This window comes from Grammomys surdaster, unplaced genomic scaffold (assembly GCF_004785775.1).
Source record: "Grammomys surdaster isolate TR1022 unplaced genomic scaffold, NIH_TR_1.0 227, whole genome shotgun sequence".
NCBI classification, from domain to species: domain Eukaryota; kingdom Metazoa; phylum Chordata; class Mammalia; order Rodentia; family Muridae; genus Grammomys; species Grammomys surdaster.
In genome coordinates, this window is record NW_021604672.1 from 3,629,989 (window position 1) to 3,652,504 (window position 22,516).

Below are 22,516 nucleotides of genomic sequence, written 5' to 3' on the forward strand. Positions count from 1 at the left end.
AAGTGCAGAAGCCGCTGCACCCTGAAACATTCTTGTGACCTCAGAGCTGCTTTCTAGGGCCTTGAAATGTTCACGAAACTCATAAGCATGTAGCAGGCCCTCCCCTGGGGAACCTGGATTTGTCCTTTCAAAGTCAAACTTTATTCTCACTGCAGAGCCAGCAACTTGCAAGCAGAGGCAAGAGCAGTGTCCCCAAACTGTCACTTAAACCTCCCTGAGTTTCTCTCACAGCATCAGAGGACCCCAAACAGACAGGCAGACTTTACACATACACACACACACACACACATACACACACGTACTCTTGCATATATGTATACATATTTTATACACATGCATATATACACATGGGCTTACATATGTATATGCACACCACATACACACAGGCTTGCATAGAAAGATAGATAGATAGATAGATAGATAGATAGATAGATAGATAGATAGATAGAGATATATCCTATATACACACATACACATATGGTCTTACATATATGTATATGCACACTACACATACACACAGTGCTTGCATATATGTATACATGTTCTATACACACACACACACACACACACACACATACACACACTCACACATATGCTACAAAAGAATCCATCTGACAAACAAAACAAAGGAATTCTACATTTCCCAGATCAGAACGGTCATGCTCCACTGCCACTCCTGGAAAGTCCAAGGGCAGTGGCATCCCAGAATTATTCCTGGACACTGAAGTCACAGTTTCTTATCCAGGCCTAAACCACCCTGAGGCCTAAGATAGCACCATGTCACTGCCCGTTCCCCTTTTGAGTCTCCCCAGTCTACTCTGAAGCACCCTGCCAGTTCTCTGGGGTGCTTGATCCAAATCCTTCACCATTACCTGTTACAGTTGAGGCACCCTACAGTGAGGGCCAGCCTCCCTTCCTGGTCAGCTTTCTCTGACCTCCACATACACACTGTGTTCTAGCCAAAACATGTCCCATCCACGGTCAGCACCACCACTGTCTCCTGCTATGATTTTACACAGACTTTCTGTGGGACTCCTTCTTTCTACTCACTAGCCAGAACTCAGCTCTGTCTCAGCATTTGTCTACCTAGGCTGTGGAAAGTTTCATGAACCCCATTTAGGTGTTTATAAATCAATAAAAAAGATTTCCTAGGAAAAACTTAAGTTACTTCTTGCTTAAAGTAATTTTGTCATTATACAAATTTATTTGTGGCCATCAAGTCTGACCTTGTCTGCTCCCCAGAGAGTAGTAAGATGGAGGAGTGATAACCCACTCTTGGGACATGAGCCTAATCATGTCTAAGAACATCTAACCAACTTACTCAGGGTTATTTGCCATTCCTTTCCATTTTTTTTTTTTTCTGGAACAAGCCTGGGCTCCACAAACAAACACTCATTTGCCTAGCAGCAGGGTTGTGTGGTAGGCAGAGCTTGGAGTTTACTGGCAGATAAAGCTGGTGTTCCAGTTCTCAGGGACTCAGAGATGTCCCTTCACAGCTGGCCCTTAGTTCTGTGGTGAGGGGCTCACGTTACAGAATGAGAGTGGGAACCAAATAAGAGACTGTAGGGTCACAGAGTGTGACTCCAACACGTGTGGCTCCTCAGCGAGTCTGAATCCCTTCTAGAAGAGTACAGGGCTGCCCTGGAAACATCCCTGTTTGTGCACCAGAACAATAGCTTTATTTAGCCGTCCCCTGTGATGGTGGGTACCCACAAAGCCACAATACGGCTGGTTTCCAGCACAGATGAGTTAAGACAATGGAGGTATAAATATAAAACTAAAAGCCAACACTGCACATCTCCCTGTGAATGTGTTCATTGGACCATTTTCCACTGAGACAGCTGAGGAGGGAGGCAGGGAGTGAGTCCAGATGTTACCGGAGGGGTCTTGACCTCAGTGGTACCCAGCCAGGAAACTGGAATAGAGAAAGTGTACTCTGAAGTCTAATATCGGAAGTAGGATTCTGAAAAGCCTGTCTGGTGATGAAGGGTCTTGGTGGCAGGCTGAAGGACTTGACTTCTGATCTGGACTAGATCCTTTCTTTCTCTCTTCCAGGCAGTGTGCAGAACAAATGGCTTCTACTCCTTCAACGTGCAGAGCTGGTTCACCCTTCACAAGACCGTGCAGCCCCTGGTGAAGCGAGTCTGCGACACGGACCGCCTGGCCTGCAGCAAGACCTGTTTAAACTCTGCGGACATAGGCTTTGTCATTGATGGCTCGAGCAGCGTGGGGACAAGCAACTTCCGCACAGTCCTGCAGTTCGTGGCCAACCTCAGCAAGGAGTTTGAGATTTCAGACACCGACACACGCATCGGGGCCGTGCAGTACACCTATGAGCAGCGGCTGGAATTTGGGTTCGACAAGTATAACAGCAAACCGGACATCCTCAGTGCCATCAGGAGGGTGGGGTACTGGAGCGGAGGCACCAGCACAGGGGCTGCCATCCAGTATGCCCTCGAACAGCTCTTTAAGAAGTCCAAACCGAACAAGAGGAAGGTAATGATTCTTATCACTGACGGCAGGTCTTACGACGACGTGCGGATCCCAGCCATGGCTGCCTACCAGAAGGGTGAGCACTCCTACTATAAACGTTGGACCAGAAGCATCTCTCAAAAGGGGAGAGAACCAGTGTCCTTGGTGCACAGGGAGGATCTGCCCTTTCATGTATCCTTTCTGTCTATGACTTAAGAAAATATCCACAGGGAACCATCGGAGGGGTAGCTCATTGGTTAGAAACTCTTGCTGTTAGAGAACCTGGTTTCCATTCCCAGCACCACATGGTGACTCACAACCATGTGAAACTCCAGTTCCAGGGAGTTTTGTATCCTCTTCTGTTCTCCATGGGCACCTTACATGCATATATGCACATATTGCACATATAGACAAAACACTCATGCACATAAACAGATCTTCTTTCTCTTTTTCTTCTTCCTCCCTCCCCTTCCCTCCTCCCCTCCCCCTCCTTCTCCTTCTCCTTCTCCTTTTCCTTCTTCTTATTCATAACCACAGGGAGAGTGGTAGGGAAAAACAGCATAGGATCTCTGAGAAGACACAGAATCGAAAGGATTCCTCAAGTATCCAGAGCCTCAGGTGATGGAACAGTAACCCTTTCTTTACCACGCCGTGACCTAAAGCTCCTTCCTTATGGGCAGAAAGCAGCAGGAAAAGTTGGTTTGTCGCTTTATGAAAGATGCCAAACCTCTGGCTTTACTGGCTCAAACTGTGTTCACAATTTTTATAGAATAGTAGTGCTTTTTAAAAATGTAATATTGAACGTGAATGCTCATTTTTCTTTTGGTTTTGTTTTCTCAGGGAGCTTTTTTCTGTATGACTCAGCCATACCTCAAACACAGAATCCTCCAGCCTTAGCTTCCCATGTGCTGGGATTATAAGTACAAGCCACAATGCTTAGATGAAAAATACTATTTTTGTCAATGACTTCTTAGGGTTTCCATTGCTGTGAAGAGACACCATGACCAAGGCAACTCTTATAAAGAACAACATTTAATTGAGGCTAGCTTACAGTTTCAGAAGTTTAGTCCATTATCATCATGGTGGGAAGCATGGCAGTGTGCAGGCAGACATGGCACTGGAGGAGCTTAGAGATCTACATCTTGATCCGCAGGCAGCAGGAAAAGACTGAAACACTAGGCCTTTCTTGAGCTTCTGAGGGCCCAGTGGTATTGAATTGGGAGTCCCTGTTACTCCACGATGGCCCCATTGGCACCTATTTCTTCATTATGGCTGTAAAAGAGCCCAGGTTAAAATAAGGCCAGAAGGCTATAAACTCTTGGACAATAGCTATATTAATTTTGCTGCTGTTGCTATAGTGTGGATATCCAAAGTGTTTGTTGAATAACTAGTCACACTGTTTATTTCTAGAAACTAGAGAACTCACTGGGACTCTCTCATTTGCTTTCTTTGACACACTTCTGATTTGGGGAACCCAGAAAAAAATATTCATTGTCAGTGCCTTTGCTTGGGGGCATTTGCTTAATCCGGTCTTTGTCTCCACAGGGGTGATCACCTACGCAATAGGCATCGCATGGGCTGCTCAGGACGAGCTGGAGGTAATTGCCACTCACCCTGCCAGGGACCATTCCTTCTTTGTGGATGAGTTTGACAATCTCTACAAAGTCGTCCCCAGGATCATCCAGAATATTTGTACGGAGTTCAACTCACAGCCTCGAAACTGAGTTGGGAGCGGAGGATGGCCACTGCTGTCCTACTGATCCTTGGGACTATCCCCAGCACTGTCCCTATTTGGGGGGATGGGGTGGGCAGGGGAGGGCTCTGATAGAGCTGGGGAAAATGCATTTGGTGTTACTATTCTTTGCCATTGGTGGTGTAAATGCTTCAAAACCTGCTGGTTAAAAAGCTGGCTATCCGCTCTCAGGTTGGGTTCAAGCACTACATTGCTTTGTGTGTACTGAAGAGCCCACATTTTGACATCTGTTTTCAAATTCATATCCAGAGGAGAGTACAGCTCTTACAACAGCACAGGCAAGTACAGCTCCTATGACAGGAAAGAACTGAGCGTTTATGAGAAGTTTGTTTACATTTCTCATTAGAACTCTGTAATTATCCATACGTTTCTTTTTATTGTTTTCTTCCTTTTTCTCTTTTCTTTTTTGTCATGAGAATGTAGGAATTGCTTAAATAAATGTTTCAAAGAATCACATGGACATTTTCTAATGGTGTGATGAGAAGTCTCTACGTTTGTCGTGAGGCCATACTTTACCATTCCTTTTCTTGCAAAACAAAACAAAAACCACTACTAGATGCAGGTGTGCACTAAAGTGAAGTGGGAGGGGCCTGACTGTGCTTCCTGTCCTCACCCAAGGACACATCTATTAGCTTGTAAAATACACACGCAGTACAAGCAAAGCAGGATTCAGAGATGGACAGGGGAATGAATGCCTATAATCCCAGCTACTCGAGGCTGGGACAGGAGGAGCACAAGTTCAAGGCCTGACTAGTCAACTTAATGAGACTCTATCTCAAAATATAGAATAAACATACAAACAAAAAGAGTAGGGTGTGGCTCTGCGGTAGAGTACTTGACCAACATGCAGAAGGTGCTTGGGTTTAACCTCAGAACTTAAAAAATATTCAAAAGATTCCTAAAAATAGATGACTGTTTATTAAAGTTTTATTTTATGAAAACACGTATTGGCCTGGAGAGATGTCTCAGCCATTATGGGCACGAGGCACTCTTGCAAATGACCTGGGTTCCATTGCCAGCCCCTCTAAGGCAGCTCACAACCATCTGTAACTCCAGTGCCTGCAGTGGATTTATTGTCCTCTCTGACCTCCAAAGGTATCAGACCTACATATGGTAAACAGACATACATGCAGGCAAAATATTTGTACATATAAAATAATAGTAAATGAATAGTTTTAAAAAATATGTCGAATAATGCTCTGGTTAGAGGGAAGAAAACAATTTCCATATTAATACCTGGGCCAAATATTTACATTAATATTTGTTAATTTTGAAATTTTTATAAACTTTAAATTAAATCTTGCAAATAAATAAAGACATCACATCAGACATTGGGTCTGGTTAATTTTGGTGTGTGATGTTTTTATTTTATAATTTGAGGCTATTATCCAGCGAGCAGAACTTATGTTGTAGATATGTTGTTTAGTTTATTGTTTATATTATGTTAATTAGGTTCCAAAATTACAAGAGAATTCACACTTGTGCATGTGAGACACTTACAATTCCTGCCCACTAATAGGTTCTAATAGGTAAATAAAGCTGCCAGTGGCTAATGGTTGGAAGGGAGACAGAGGTGGGACTTTGAGGTTCGCAAGGAACACAAGGGAGAAAGCGAACAACCATTGGGGGGGGGGGGGCAAAGGGGGGGGGGGGGGGGGGGGATAGGAGGGGAGAGTTGGGGGGGTGTCCTGGCCTGAGAAGCTTCAGGAGAGAAAGCATACAACCACATAAGAATTAGGGAAGAGTGGCCCCAGGGCCCTCTACCCTGATTGGGTCTGGGGTAGCAGAGATGAAATATAGATTTTAGTAAGTAATAATTCAGGAATATCGAGAGGAGGCAACAGCAGCATGGAAGTGGCCCAGCTGTTGAGCTGCTTAGAGCATATTAAAAATAGGCTGTGCGTGTGCTTGTGTGTGCATGTATCTTTCATTCATGAATCCAAAACATTTGGGCATGCTCACTGGGGAGTTTAGAGCAGATTAACCAACTACCACTTCAACACTAAGCTTACCAAATGTCTTAACACCTATAAACAATACAGCACCAATTAAAAATACTGTGGTCTGGGCTGGGAGACGGCTCAGTGGGGAAGGTACTTGCTGTGCAAGTACAAGGACCTGAGTTTGGCTTCCCAGCAACCCTTTAAAAAAATGAACGGATAGCAACACATCTCTACCCTTAGCAATGAAGGGTAGAAACAGGCAGATCCTAGGGGCTCACTAACCTGCTGTTCTAGCAATGGCTCCGTATTCAGGAGGAGACAATCTCGATAATATAAGTTAGCAAAGCCACTGAGGAAACATTCTGATATCAATTTCTGGCTTCTAAATGTGCCTACACGACTGAGCACATAGTCCGCAGACAAATACACACAGTAAAGAATCAATTAAAAGTTATGAGCAATTTCAAGTTTTCTAACCATAAAATTTATTTTGAAGACAATTGCAAACATTTTTGCTCCCAAATTTCAAAATATGAAAACAGTGTTTACAGAGCAGTTTCCTCATGAAGTAACAGGCACGCTCTATAAGAGGCAGATTCAGCGAAGCTACACAGAAGGAGAACAGAGCAATCACTCTGCCTTTGACTAGATAATATACACAAAGCCTTGTCTTCAGTGTTGCTTTGATGTTTGTAAATATGGTTTTTTTTAAATTATATTTTGGAAGATGTTCTATATAATTACAGTTGCACTTTGTATCCAGGGAGGGTTGGTTCCAGGGCCCCACCCCTGCCGTGAGTTCCGAATCCTCGGAAGTTTAAGGCCTTTTATATAAAACAGCATAGCATTTGCATATGATTTCTGCACATCTTCTCTCTCATATATGTATCTAGATTTCCTATAATACCTAATATGATGTAAATACATATTTCATGGGGCTGAGGAGATGGCTCAGTGGGTAAGCACTTGCCACACAAGCAAGAAGACCAGAGTTCAAATCCCCAGTACTGACATAAATGCCACTCGAGTGTGGCAACAGGTTTCTTTTTTTTTTTTTTTTTTTTTTTTTTTTTTTTTTTTTTTTTTTTTTTTATAAATAATTTATTTATTTTTGAACATGAAATGCTTTTTTATAGCATGTTTCACAAGGGGAGGGGGTAAGAGGGGCCAGATGGTGGAAAAGTACAAAATCTTCTTGGCCTGTGCCTTGAAACATGTCATGGTCTATACGGTACACTGCCTTGAATTATGATCTACCTGCTGTTCTTCAGAAGATATGGTACACTGCTTGAGTTATGGTCTCCCTGCTATTCTTAAGATGATATGGTACACTGCTTTGAGTCTATCTGCAGTTGCTAAGCAGGATCTTGCAGTTGCCGAGCTTCAGAGAACATTGTGCAGGTGGGGAAAGGTAGGGGGTGAGGGTAAGGGCGAGGGTCCTGGCTTCTGGCATCTCCCCCTTCTCTGTTTAGTTAGAGAAGGCATCTTATGATCAATCCCAACTATGTGAATTTTGAATTTGGATGTCTAATTATGGGGGGTCTTAGACAAGTTCACAACCCCAAAACACTGATGTGAGACGAGTCACATCGATGGTCGAAGGTTTTAGGCTGTTGACGATGGGCAACGTCAAGGGACTCCGATGTGGGTGAAAGGAGGGTGAGGGCCCTGTCTTAGGCCATGTAGGCTGCACCCACTCCCAGCACCACGCACTCCTTTTCGGCTGCATTGGGTGGGCCCCTGGGAAGTGGACCTACAATAATCCCGTCATTGGGCTAACTCACAGCCATCCTAGTCCCTTGTAAATGTTCAATTTACCAACCATTTGTCAGTTTGGGGTGTAATATTGTCATAAAGGAAGGCTCCCCAATGTTAGCGGCCATATCAAGGGCGGCCTTGGTTTAGGAAAAAGCCAATTTTTGTTGTGGTGATCGAGAGGCCAAGCTCTCTATCGAGAGAAACGGGGGCAAAGCCAGGCATACCAGGAACCCTTCTGGAGGGCGTGGAAGTCTAGCGGTCGACCGTAGGGGGGAGGCAGGGGAGCTGGCAGCTGTGTCAGTCTCCTGCAGAGTCACTTCTGGATCCTCTTCAATTTTCGGCTGATGGTAATGAACTTCAACCGTCTTCTTGATGGCAGCATCAACCTGGTTCCGTGGATGACAGGTCGCGGGTTTTGATCTCTGTCTCGCTTAATCTTGATGTCCTGCGCACATCCTCTCAATGAGGGTCCGTCCAGAGGGGTCCGTGCCTCGAGCCCCACGTCTGGGTGCCACTTGACCCGACTGGCAGGCCCTAGTTATTCGTGGGGGCGAGGAGGACTGCAACCTGCTATTCTTCAGAAGATATGGTACACTGCTTGAGTTATGGTCTCCTTGCTATTCTTCAGATGATATGGTACACTGCTTTGAGTCTATCTGCAGTTTCCAAGCAGGATCTTGCAGTTGCCAAGCTTCAGGGAACCTTGTGCAGCTGGGAAAAGGTAGGGGGTGAGGGTAAGGGCGAGGATCCTGACTTCTGGCCCATCTGGATTAGAACTTCTAATGGCAGGCATCACGGGTGATTCATTTTTGCCTGGAAAGAAAAAAGAAGGGGATTCTCAGGGAGATTTCTCTTCCCTGGATGTAAATTATTATTCATCGTATTTATGGTTGGGCCTGGCTTTGTGAGTGTATCTATTTTTTTTCATTAATATTTATGGTAGCCGGTTAGCTGTGCCTTCTGTGGTATTGGACAGGCATATCAGTCCTCGGCTCCATAAGGGAACTGGGTCTGGGGCATTCCCTTTACGGGTATGAGGGTCCTTCCCCATATCTGTGGCAAAGTTTTGTTGGTCTTGGTGGTGCCCGAGGTCACCAACATGGTCAGCAAGAGATGGCAACAGGTTTCTAATCCCAGGACACAGGTTGTGGAGACAGGACACCTGCGACAAGCAGAATAGCTACTCTTGCTGAGTTGGTGAGTTCTAGGTCCGAATGTGAGACTCTATTTCAATGTATAAGGTATAGTACAATTAAGGAAGATATCCCGCATCAGCCTCTGGTCTCTATGCACACACATGTGCATGCACTCCCCGCCCCCATATATAACCTTCACATGCGAATACACATACATGTGCATGAAAATTTATGCATGAAAATTTCTGTTTAAAACAGAAAATTTTAAACTATTCATCATCGTATTTTTGGAGAAAATAACAAGTCTTGCAAACATTCAGTGCTGACAAATTTTTTAAAATATTCTTATCCAAGACTGGTTGAATCCATGGATATCGAATGCCAATTATTTCCTAAGGGTCTTAATTTTTAAAAAAATTGTTACCAGTAAGCAACATTTTTTTAAAAAAATAATGTAATTTTAATTGTTTTGGTGCATACTTTCATGCAGAAAAAAATTTATCCCAGATTAAAAATTAGATGATCCTTGTCTGGTTTAAATATGCTTGGCCCAGGAAGTGGCACTGTTAGGAATTGTGGCCTTGTTGGATGAAGTCTGTCATTGTGGGGGTGGGCTTTGAAAGACCTTCCTCCTGGCTGTCTGGAAGCCAGTTTGCAGTTGGAGCAAAATGAAGAACTCTCAGCTCCTTCTCTAGCACCATGTCTGCCTACATGCTGCCATGCTTCTGGCCTTAATGGTAATGGAATGAAGCTCTGAACTTGTAAGCCAGCCCCAATTAAATGTTGTCCTTATAAGAGTTGCCTTGGTCATGGTGTCTCTTCACAGCAATGGAAACCCTAACTAAGACAATCATCAATATTACTTTCCTTATTGTTGTGATAAAATGCCTGACAAAAGCTTCTTTGCATTTAAAAAAGAAAGGTTCAGTTTGGTTCATGGATAATGAAAGGGTACGTGGTCCACTGTGGTGGGAAAGCATGACACCAGGAGTTTAAGGTGGCTAGTCACACCGTGTCCTTAGAAAGGATGCAGGGAGAAGAAATCCTGCCATAATTCACTTTTCCTCAGTCTGGGACCCCAAGTTAAGGGAGGATGCCATGCATGCTCATGGTCTGTCATCCCTCTGACTTAAACCCCTCGGGAAGTGATACATCAAAGGGTGTCACCTTCTAGGTGATTCCAAGTACAGTGAGGTGATAATAAAGATGAACCGTGACAATCACCTGAGTGACAGGTGTACATATGTGCATATGCCTATGTATATACATGGGGAAATGGCATTTCTTCCAATGGGCCACTGGCTACATGGTGCCAAACCATTGTGTGTGTGTGCTGGATAGAGGAAAGACCCTCGGGTAGTGGACGCACTGTGAAGCTGTGACGTCATCAGACTTGTCTGTGCATATATATAACTCAGCAGAAATGATGACAGGAGTCAGGTTGAAAGAAAATTAGTGAGAGAAGCTATGGTATCCTCAGTCATTGAGAGAAGGTGACTGGGAGGCATGCAGGGGACAGCACAAGACTACAGGACACAGAACAAGACTACAGCCAAGAGAGCTAAAGGAGATGACAGTTTGGAAGAGGCAGAGGTGACAAATGAAGTGAGAGCCATGTCCTCCGCTAGCTTGACCCAGGAGGAGGCTGATGGGGAGTGCAGTTGAGTGCGCACAGAGTAGTTGGGAGATCCAGATCTTGGGGATGATGGAATTACATGGGCAAGGGGTGGGATTGGTTGCAACGCTACCGTGGCAACCTAAGCCACACCCAGTGCTATAGAAACAGGATGATTGTGAAAACCCAAAAAACAGTCATTCAGACACAGTCAGAGCCAAGCCAGCAAATTGTGCAGGCATGGAGAGACAAGCATGTCAGGGTCGCTCACTAGGCCATGTTTTGCTGGGAGTTAAGACCTGCACACTCCTGACACTCTGATCTGCATTTGGCCTTACTCTCTAGAGGCCCCAGGGTTTCCAGCCAATCTCCTAAAGCAACCAACTCTGCCTTTCATAATGTCTCCTTAATAGAAAATATGTGTGTGTATGTGCGTGTGTATGCATATGTATGTGTGTATCTTCCCTGCCCTTTTCTCTCAGAGAAATGAGCACAGATGGACAGGAGCATTGACTGAGTTTCTCTGGTACCCACGCCATCTCACCTCTACTCAAGCTAATTTTCTGACTCCTGAGAAACTGACGTCTGGTAGAAGTTTATTTGCTAAGGTTGAAAGATTTGCAGCAAGAATCTGAAAAAAAAATGAGTGACACTGAAAAGTTCAGATATTTCTTGTTCCTCTTGACTCTTTAAATAACACTTTTGAACAGAGAAAGTCCTTCTTCCCCAGCTGCTGTCTCTGGGACCAATGTGAGTTTGCAAAAAAAGACAATCTCCCTGTGTCCAAGGAAATTTTTTCAGCTTAAAAGGAGTTTTCAAATGCTATTTTCCAGTCAAAGTCCCAAGAAGGTCTCCCACTAGATTACATGGGTAAGTAGGAAATATTCTTGAAAGGACAAGTTAAATTGCTTTGGAAAAAGACATTTATTCAGCCAGTGTCTTTGGGGAATTTGTAGTCCAGTGGTAAGCACAGACAAATGAATTAGAAATCTATAATTACTATCATGGGGTTATGTCTTGAATGCATGACTAGCTTACAGTCTCATGAGAAATAAAATTGTAGTTATGCCCAATAGTATCTGTCATAAACTAAGCTTTGTGTGAAGGCTGCACACATGAACTTTCCTTTACCATTTGCTGGGGAAGTCTTCTTATTTGGAATTCACAGACCATTCCTCTAAGGCAGTGGCTCTCAACCTTCCAAATGCTGTGACCCTTTACTATGTGTGGTCCCCCATTCTGTGATGACCCCCAACCATAAAATTATTTCCATTGCTACTTCCTAACTGTAATTTTGCTCTTGTTATGAATCATGATGTAAATGTCTGATATATAGGACATCTGATATGTGTCCCCCAAAGGGGTCTCGACCCACAGGTTGAGAACCACTGCTTTAAGGCATGGTGCTGGCCAAAGCCATGGACTCAGTACATGATAGCACGGTTTCGGTATGACTAGTTCCCACCAAGGCCTCCTGTGTGAGAGGCTTGGTCCCCAGCTCATGGCTCCAATCAAGGAGAGATGATTGGATCACAAGGGCTCTAAACTGATCAGTAGGCTAATCCGATAATGGATTTAAAATTTGATGTCATTGTTGAGATGTGGGGCCTAACTGGCATAAGTAGGTCATGGGGTATGCCTTGAGAGGATGGAGGATGTCATGTTCCCGGCCTCTCTCTGTTTCTCTGCTTCCCAGGCTCCATGATGCTTTGCTCCACTATACTCTTGTGTCGTGATGCTCAGCTTTACCACAGCCCAGAGATGAGTAATTATTGGCTGAAACCTCTGAAATTAGGAAATAAAGAACATCTAGTAACTAAGACTCCAGCCCAGCATGCTTCTAGTGACAGGGACATAAGAAGACTGAAGTGGCTGCATCAGACATTCTCCAGTAAGCTTGGAAACTCAGAATGTCCCTATAATGCCATCAAGTACACTCTGCAGACTATTACATGAACACTAAGAAGAATGCGCAATGATACAAATGCCACTTTCTCCACCACTCTCCATGGTTTTCTGACTGGCCACCCTGTACTCACTTCAGGTGGACAACACTAATCTGTTGTTCCCAGTCCCATGAAGTCCCTGAGCATGCAGGGTTAATAAAACTCTCACATATTCTTCAAGTGTCAGCCCGAATACAGGCGCCCCTTCAGAGCTTCCCCTACTTGCTCAGAGAGATGAAGGCTCTCTCCTGACCTGCCTGTTCTCCACAGACTCCTGTGGTCCTTTCTCGTCAGTGGACACACACATTACCATGGTCACAGAATCCAGGAAATGAAATATTTGTGTGCAAGTCACCTGATAGAAACATCTGATGATGGTACTCAACCCAATGGCACGCGTAGAATGAGAGGCAGATGTTTCTAGAAGAAATGAGATGGATGAGAGTGTCTAATTCTACCCTAGTTGCTTTCCTCCATTGTCCTCATGTCCTTCTCAGGTCCCTTACTGTATGGCACTCCTTTCCTAGAGCCAACATCCTTTGCGGGGCTCTACCTCAGGGCTACACTGGTCCCTCCCTTTTGTTTTCATTCCCTTGAGGATCTTTTTCCTGTGTTTAGATTTAACTTTCATTTAATAGACATTGCTAAGCACCTATTACATGCCAGGCAATGGGATCAGCATTAGGGTAAAAAGAGGAATGAAACCTAGTCCTTGTCCCAGGAGCTTATAGGGTCACGTGAGAGATGCTCAGACACACAGACATGACTTAGCTAATGTGACAGGAGCTTGCCATACCTCTCTCCACAACATCTTGAAATAGACTCACAGCTCTGCTGAGAGACAACAGGAACACTTCTGTCTACTAAGGAACCAACCTCAAGATTCAGGCTCCCAACAGGACCACCCAGCTTTCCTAGCTGGTGCTCATTTTATATAACCATAATTTTGTACTTATACATTTGAGACATGATCTCACAATGCATGTCTGGTTGATATAGAATTCCTATGGAGACCACACTAGCCTTGAACTCACAGAGATCTGCCTGCCTCTGTCTCCCAGCTGCTGGAATTAAATAAAAGCAAAGCGACCAACCCAGTGACCATTGTAATTTAATAATTCTATTTTATTGACTTTGAGATGGTCTCATTATGTAGTTGAGGTTGGCCTCAAATGTATGATTCTCTTGCCTCGACCTTCCAAGTGCTCAGCCTACAGGCACGTGCCAGCAGGCCCAGCTTCATCAATAAGCTTTAGGAGTCCATGAAGCATCAGGTTGAATGCTAGTGTGTTCAACATCTAAAAGCAGGCTGCGTCTTGTTCTGCCTTGTGTATTAATCAAGAAAATCAATGTCTGTCTAAAACTGCATGTCTCTCCCCTTAGTCCCCATGATGGCAAACTCCTGCTTGCTGCATATTATTGACTACTGCAAAGCTCTTCCTTTATATGACCAGGGAGACAGACATCATGGTTCTAGGACCCATTTCTTTCTCTAGGAGGGCCCCACTAAGGAAAGTTACTAAGCCACCAGCACACAAAATAAATAAGGTCAAAAGACTACAATTTCAATGCAAAATATCTTTCCTTCTTTCCTTTATTCCTGTCTGTCTGTCTGTCTGTCTGTCTGTCTGACTGTCTATGTTCTAATTGAAAAATACTGAGCTGAGCTTTCTCCCTTCTCTCCCTGACACAAACAGGGCCTGTCAACGGAAGCTGCCCAAGCAAGGAAATACTGTACTTGACTTGGCAGCGAAGACTCTGCTAACAAATACATCCCTGCTGAACAGCTCCTTTCTGTGACCCCCTCCAGCCTCACACTTGCTTCAGGTGAGTGGAGTGTATTTAGGTTAATGGCAAATTGAAATCTGGGCTCCCTACAAAGAGCTTTTACACGACTGCCCTGAGTACATATATCTATAGGGGCCAAAAGCCATAAAAACCCCACAGATGCTGTAACAAGACCTGAGATCAATTTAATTGTGGTCCCATTGACATCCTGGGACATCTGTAAACCTGTATCCTGACATCACCCTATTGATTTTTATCCATTGCCTTTGTTCCCCTTGGAGCTGATGAAAGGGAATTTCTTTCTCACCTCAATAGGAGAGTTGTGCCACATTTTTTAAACCAAAGAGGGAAGAAGCCAAAAGGTTTCAAACAGGGTAAGGCATGTACCAGGCAAAATAAGTAAGCAGTTTTCTAAATGGCAAAGTGGTAGGGTGATTTGTTTTCTCCTTAAAAAACAAAAACAGAAAACACTCCCTTGTCCCTGGAGGACAACTGCAACATGGAATTCAAGAGGGTGGCTTCCCAGCCCTGTGGCCCAAGGGAACATACACATTCTTATTTGTGTTTTTGGAGTGGGACACTTTCCTGCCATGGAAAAGCTACCTGTCCTCCTAGAGACCTCAGAAATCAGCAAGGAGAACTTCCAGGAAAATACTGGAGGTGCAGTGTCAGTTTCTGGGAAGCTGTCCATGTAGGCAGCAGCCAAGACTGCCAGGGCAGGGTCAACTGGGTTGTTCACAAGCAGATCTGGAGCACACCTGGATTCCGCAGTGTACTAGTGGCAAGCCAACACTACTGAGTGGTTACCATCCATGTGACTTCACATCCACAGGCTGGAGAGGCCTAGGGACATTTTGGTGACAATGGCATCTAATCATTGACATCACTTATAGCTGTAGGACAAACAAGTAGATTTATCCTCACCATGTCATCGTCCCTGCTGCTTTTCATAACCATCTTTCTTGGAAGCTTTTTCTAGAAGAGATGGATCTCGCTTGTCTATCAACTGTTGGGGTCCAGGAATGGCCGCACAAACCACCCAGACACCTATCTCAGTCAAACAGGGATGGTTTATTGAATGCCATACTCCAACTGATCAATCAGGGCCACAGATCAGACTAAGGAGCTGACTTGACATTAAGTCAGGATCCTATAGGGCTTTTAAAGCCTGAGATCTACCAACATCTGTGCCAAGTTATTCCACCAATCTGAATTTAGGGATAAGGGACTTCCTTAGGAACATGTCTTTGTTGTATTCTTACCTGCTCTCATTGGTTGGGGTATTCAACTGTGGCAGGGGACTCATCTAAGATTCATGTCTTAACCTGCCAACAAGGATGTCAGTTCCCAGGGAGGGCTTGGGAACTTAAACTTTACTCAACCACTACTCAAAATGGAAGTCTAACTTCACAAATAGTTTCCTATATTGGCACAGTTATCTCTCTTATGTTGGGTCCCTCCCAGAGGCTTATAAAAGCAAATACCATAAAAGCTTATACACGGGTGCAGGAAGTGCTGCTGGGTAGTTGGTTCAGGTCCAAACTTACTGTGGCTAATTCTATAAAGCAGTTCTAGTGACTTCTATAGTGATTGGTTTCCAAGAGCACAGAATGTAACAGAATATATATAATCAGCTTGGGCATGAGAAAGTTTCTTAATAACAGCAGAAACAACATCTGAGAAAGTTTCCTTATAATATTAGTAACAGCACAAGATGGCAGGCTAGACAGGTAAGTTACCTAAGCCTTAATATTCCATCTAGGCCTTAATATTTTACCTAGACCTTAACATTTACCACAGCTGGGAGTCTACCATGGGACAGATATACTTCCATAGCTCATTATATCTTCAATGAGTACTCCGTGCTTTCTAAGGAGGACACTGAGACACAGAGAGGGAGTTGCCTGAGCTCACACAGGTAGGAAGGAAAACTTCCAAGAGCCCACATTTCCTGACTGCAGGTTCAGTGCTGCCTGATTACAGTGCTCTGTCCTGCCCACTGCAGCTGTCTCCTTGTCCCTGACAGTCACCACACCCCACTCCCTGCCCCTTTCCCTCCCCACATCTCTTCAGATCCACACACACGTATCTCCATGTGTCTCCTCAGATAGGTCCTTTTAAAGGTGCTCACAGAGTAACTGCCAGTGACTGTGTGTGCTCTGAGCGGCAGGAGTCCTCAGAGGGCATCTTATCACTTTAAAGGAGACTTATCTCATTAATGAATAAATGTCTTTAAATTTCAAGAGACTCTGAACATTTTCAAGAACAAGGCGTATTAGAAGCAGGTAGCTCTGAGGAGTATTCTGTTTTAATTGACACTAACTCTTAGCAGGATGTTTGGCTGGTCTCCTTCAGACAACCGGTATTCTCAGGGACCTTCCCATAACCAGCTCCCTCCATAGAGCATGCAGGAGAATGGTTCTGCCTCAGAATCCTGGAAACTCTACCTCTACATAGGCCACAGGAGCAGCTGCCCTCTGACCCTAGTCTTGAGGGGCCAGCAGAGATGATCTGTGGAGCACAGCAGGGGAGGCAGTCTGTGAGAAGCTGTCCCACAGTCCCTTCTGCCTCACAAAGATCCTGCCAAGCACCTTACCTTCAGTGCCCCTGGTTTCCATGACACCTGGGACTTCTCCCATACTCCTCAGCAGACAGCTGTGGGCTTACAGATGGATTCTCTGTCCTCTCCAACTGGTGAGCCACCACTTCTTTGCCTGTCACTTGGCTCCTTTTGTGTGTTTTCCCATGGGACACGGAGCTGGCATGCTTACTATGAAAGTAAGAAACTATCTGAGGGCCCCTTGGTTGCACTGTATCTGAACCTACCTAGCCTACAGCAGTGTGGCAAGCCACCCAGTGACAATGAGCTTGGTCACACAACAGCCACTGTTGTTTCAGTTGCCCTAGGGAGTGCTGGCTGCTACATGTTCTCTGAAGGCTTCCAATCCTATAGTGTTTCACCCACTTCAATAGCAGGTGACCTGCCAGTGAGTGGCCATGTACACTTAAAGTCTCTCCTTCGACCTGTGACTTGCCAATCACACTTACTTCCCATATTAGTGGTGCCCTCTCACACACACCTTGGTCTGGGACTGACTATAGAAAATTTTTATCTTAGGAGATCAAAGCGTCAGATTCTGAAGGACCAAGCCAAGATTCCAAGGACACAGCTTACTCTGAGAAGAGATGGAACGTGGTCTATGAGCCAGCCCTCATAGTCCGTGTTTACCTATTTCTATGTTTTTATGAACAGGCAGTGGATGAAAGAAATGTGCTCGGGGATTAAAAGATAGCTTTCTTAGCTTTTCCTGAATAAGGCACTGTCCATAAACCCTATTCATTTTCTGGAAAAATACTAGGAATGGAAAACCTTAGTTTGCCTTTGGTTTGATTTCTTTTCCAGGAAGGTATCTAAATAAATCACCTGGAAACAGCCAGATTATGGGTGTCTCTGAACTAAGGAGTCTTTGTAAGTGTAGCTTTCGGTCTGCTGGTTGAGACTCCTCAGTTGAGTTGCTCACCCAGGGCCAGCCTGTGAACAACTGTCCTGGGCTTCAGTGGTCAAGGCCAGAAAAAGGAAACCTAGAGGTCAGCCCCTCCTGCACAGGTTTCAGATGCCTGGAAACCTCTCAACTTCTCTCACATATATTATCCCAATGAATTCCCGCTGATGCCCCCAGGAGTAGTAACAAACAGAGACTTAGAAAGGTCATATAACATATCCCAGGAACACACATTTGTTAAAAATATTAGATTCAAAACCAAATCCATCTCAGGAATTATTAATTACAGTGGGGAAAACAACCAACAAATTTAGCAACGTTTAATTGAATGAAGTACAGTTTGAGAATCACATGGCCCTAAGAGCCAGAACTGAGTCACAAAAACTTCTAGGCTACAGTGTGGTCAGACATTAGGCAGAAAGGAGAGAGATACAGACACCAAGAATTCACATGTAGACATTTCCTCAGACCAAGTGTGTTAGCAGTAAAGACAATAAAAATCATTTACCAATATCTTGAGAAAAATGTCTAATGTTCCCCTTTAATAAATAAGTTAAAAAGTTACAGAACAATGTTCTGAGTGTTAACTTATACATCCTGATTAGCAGAGAGTGAAATGAGCTTAAGAGTGACCTTACTTAGTTAGCTTTGAAGGGGAGAAAATATGAACAGATTTCATAGTCCATTACAAAGTATTACCAAATCACTAATTAAAAAGAACTTTCCTGGAAGGAGTGAGAAGCCCGGGGTTCTTTCCTCACTGAAGAATGTTTGATTTTCTTTGGTTCTGGAAGCAGACTGCTCCCAGCACCTAGGGAAGGGCTAGGCACTTCTCATCAGCACCAGGTTCTTCCTGGATGGGAGGAGGCATTGTTCTCCCCTGGTCACCTACTCCTCAGATGCTGAAGTTGCCAGAGCAGACCCCAGGATTCACAGCAGCACACCTGGTCCACCTTAGTCCTTTCAGAAGCAGAAGCATCCAGTGTGTTTCTTCTCCTGCTTGATGTAGATTGTGAGATGCACGACTGTTCATATAAATAGAAGTGTTCCTTCTTGCTGCTGGGTATTCCATGGTGAACAGACAAAGGTGTTAACTGTTCATTCTACAGATGAACACGTGAGCAGTCTTTGGCTTGAGCTGAAGACTGGTGCCATTCCAGAACATCTCTCCTAGTAAATGTATGTATGCTTTTTATAGGGTGCACACCAGAAGCAGAATTTCTAGATCCCATGTGTGACTGTGGAAGCTTTCGTTGATTATGACAAATGATTTGAACCCTCTGGTTACTCCTACTAAACTGAGGGGTACAGAGAAGGGGGGAAGAGTGGGAGAAACATGAGTCTCAGAACAGAACCAGGACCTTGTGAGTATACACATATTGACTATATGCCCAGTCCTCAGGAAAGGGCAAGCTAATGTAACTCTGCGGTTAAGAGCACGTGTTGCTCTTGTAGATCTGTCTTCGGGTCCCAGCACCCACATGCACGCTTACAACCATCCTTAGTTCCCATTCCGGGGATCTGGTGATTTCTTCTGAGCACACACCAGGCATGCACTTGGTGCACGTGCAGGCAAAGACACTTATATATGTAAAACAAATCTGAGAAAAGCTTTGAAGCTGTAACTAAAAGATTAACAACTAAAACATAGGTTATGTTTTAGGAGAACACACTGTGCTCAAGTGGGCTTTATTCCAAGAGGTGATCAGTGTCAGAACTTTACACACATATAATCAAGCTTGCTAACAACCTTTGTTTTAAGATTTTCACTTTTCATTATGTGTGTTTGTGTGTAGGTGCAAGCATGTGAATGCAGGTGTCTCAGGAGGGAACAGATTCCCAGGAACTGGGGTTACAGGCAGTTACGAGCAGCCACAAACTCGAATCTTCTGCAAGAGCAGTGTGAGGCCCCACTTCAGCAGGGAAGTGGCCCACCATCATATCAGAAGATGCTGAGAAGGCATCTGATGAGATCAGCAGCTACTCTGAGTAAAATCGGAGCTATCCTCATGAATGCTGTACGGAGACTGAATGAGTAGCAGCACAAACATCTCCAATGCCGTGCTGAAACCATCTCCACTGGAGGTGGTAGCAGAGGGGGCCTCCCATCTTCACTACTTAACAGCAGACAGGAGACCCAGGTGGTTAAGACTGCAGTAAATGAAACCCGTCAAACATTCAAAAATAGCAGTGTTCTTATCTAGTATTATTTCTAAACTGCCCAGGTACTCTAGGGAAAAAACTACTAGAATTAATAAAATTTAATATACATGTTTCATTCTAAACAATATATATTCATGTAGTAACAATTGTTTTGTTATAAAACTTTAAGAAACGGGGAAATTCATTCCTCATAATGACCAATAAAAGCGTAGTAGTCATTTAAAAAAACCTCAAATCTTATTAAAGTTATTAATAAAATAGAAGCAAAATGTTTTTCTTAGCTGAAAAAATGGTAACCTATGTCAAAATTTCCAAAATATTTTCAACCATTAATAAGATAAAATTGGAGTAAATAACAAATTTCAAATTCCTAAGAATATGCAAAAACTTACCAAAAAGAACAGGGGTCTAAAGTGTGGGGTAAACTATGTTGTGCTGTACTATAAACCACTGTGAGTGAATATAAAGCTACTGTAATTAGACCCATTTGCTGTCACCTATACAGAGAAATAAAAGTAAAAATAATAGCACACTGAGAAATGTCATTTATATATAAAAACTTTACCATGCTGGCATTTTAATTCATTAAGAAAACCTTATTTAATAAGGGGGTACTGGACCCATAACTTGGAAAAGTTGATAAACTACTTTCATTCTTTATAAATCTTAAATGAAGTTCACAATTTAGTATAGGGAGCTGGAGAGGTGGCTCAGCATGAACCATCTTGTGGGGTCACCAGTTTGGTTCCTATCGCCCACTCTGAAAGCTCACAAACTGCCTATAATTCCAGCTGTAGGTAGATAACAGTTCTGATCCTAAGCACGAACACTGACAGGGATATCACCTCTTCCATGTAATTTAAAATAAATATTTAAATTATTAAATGTAGAAGAAAAAGCTTCAACCCAACTACCCAAAATAGAGGGCATCCTTTGGATGAGATAGGAGATGGTAGCCTTAAATATACAAACTTCTTACAAGTATGGGGCTGGTGAGATGGCTCAGTGGGTAAAGGTGCTTGCTGCCAAGCCTGACAACCCAAGTTCAATCCCCAGAACCCACAGGGTGAAGAAGAGAATGGCTCCTAAAGGTTACACTCTGACCTCCTCAGAAATGCTAAGACATGTGCGCATCAATAAAGGATTGAATAAGTTCTAATTTTTTTTTAAAACTTTTTTCAAAATGTCTGCATTTCATAAAATAATATACTCATATCCTGTAGGACAGTGTTGGTGCATGCTTTTAATCCAAGTACTCGGGACACAGAGGCAGATGCAGCTCTGTGAGTTCAAGGCCACCCTGGTCTACAGAGCGAATTCCAGGACAGCCAAGGCTACACAATGGGATCCTGTTTTGAAAATATATATATTTATATACATATATATTCATATCCTAATATAATGTTTTGAATGGCAAAAGGGTATAAATATCAACAGAAATATCACAGACTGGGAGAAAAACATGCAAGTAAAAACATATTTACATAATATGAAAGGAGAACTTAAAATTTAAAGAGATGTTAGAAACAAGACCAACATCTTTTGTTCATAAATTAGATTACTGAAAAAATAGAGATTTGAGATGTGACATTGAAAATGCAATAGAGCTTGAGGTGAAATCCAAATGGCTAATTTTCCTAAGAAAAGGACCCTTATATGTGATTAAGAGGCAAGGGAATTAGAGAAATGTATTTCCAACCTTGGGAAACACTAGAAAATATTTAAAATTAGCTTTTATAAATCAGTTAAATAAATAGGCCATCAGAACAGAAACTTGGTTAGAAATACAAAAGGAAAAATAACTGCAAAAGTGTAGCTATGAACTTATGCTGTCGTGGGAATCTGAGGCATAGAACTTTGCCCTGCAGCTATACCCATGATGCAGGTGGATTGGGGCCAGAGGAATGAAGCTGAGACTCACCAGCTGATCTTTCCAGAGATTTCTGAGTGTACCCAACATGTCACAAATGCTTTTAAAGTGGAGCAGAACAAAGAGAGCGATGTCAGAGGATGGGGAGCACTAAGACCCTGGCCAGAGATGACACCAAGAAAACCACACAATGACAGTATGCATGGGAACTAGTGACCAGTGAGATGTGGACCCTCCCCCGACTCTGCAACACTCAGGTGAATGCTTCTGAAGATGCCTCTTCAGTCCTCTCAGGCCCTGAGCTAAGAATCCACTGGAGTCAGCTTGGAACTATAACGTACTGAGCCATGAAATAATAAATAGATGTTTAAGCTATTAAATTTGTGGTAATTTGTTTATATAAATCACTATCCATATGAGGCAACTCAAACCATCAAAAAATTCAAGAAATGATGTCCAGAGATATAGAAGTCATTTAACTGGAAATTAACAAAGAAAACCACTACTGTGACTACATGAGCGCTCTCTCTCTCTCTCTCTCTCTCTCTCTCTCTCTCTCTCTCTCTCTC

At 43.5% G+C, this 22,516-nt stretch overlaps 1 protein-coding gene across 1 annotated transcript in view; it reads left to right on the forward strand.

Moving 5' to 3' along the window:
• Positions 1 to 4,196, forward strand: part of Vit (vitrin) — an 89,207-nt gene extending 85,011 nt beyond the window's left edge. Inside the window, exons 13-14 of the mRNA XM_028773420.1 lie at positions 2,056 to 2,569; positions 4,018 to 4,196. Of these exons, the coding sequence (XP_028629253.1) occupies positions 2,056 to 2,569; positions 4,018 to 4,196 (693 nt within the window). The remainder of the gene's footprint in view (positions 1 to 2,055; positions 2,570 to 4,017) is intronic.
• The last annotated feature ends 18,320 nt before the right edge of the window (positions 4,197 to 22,516 follow it).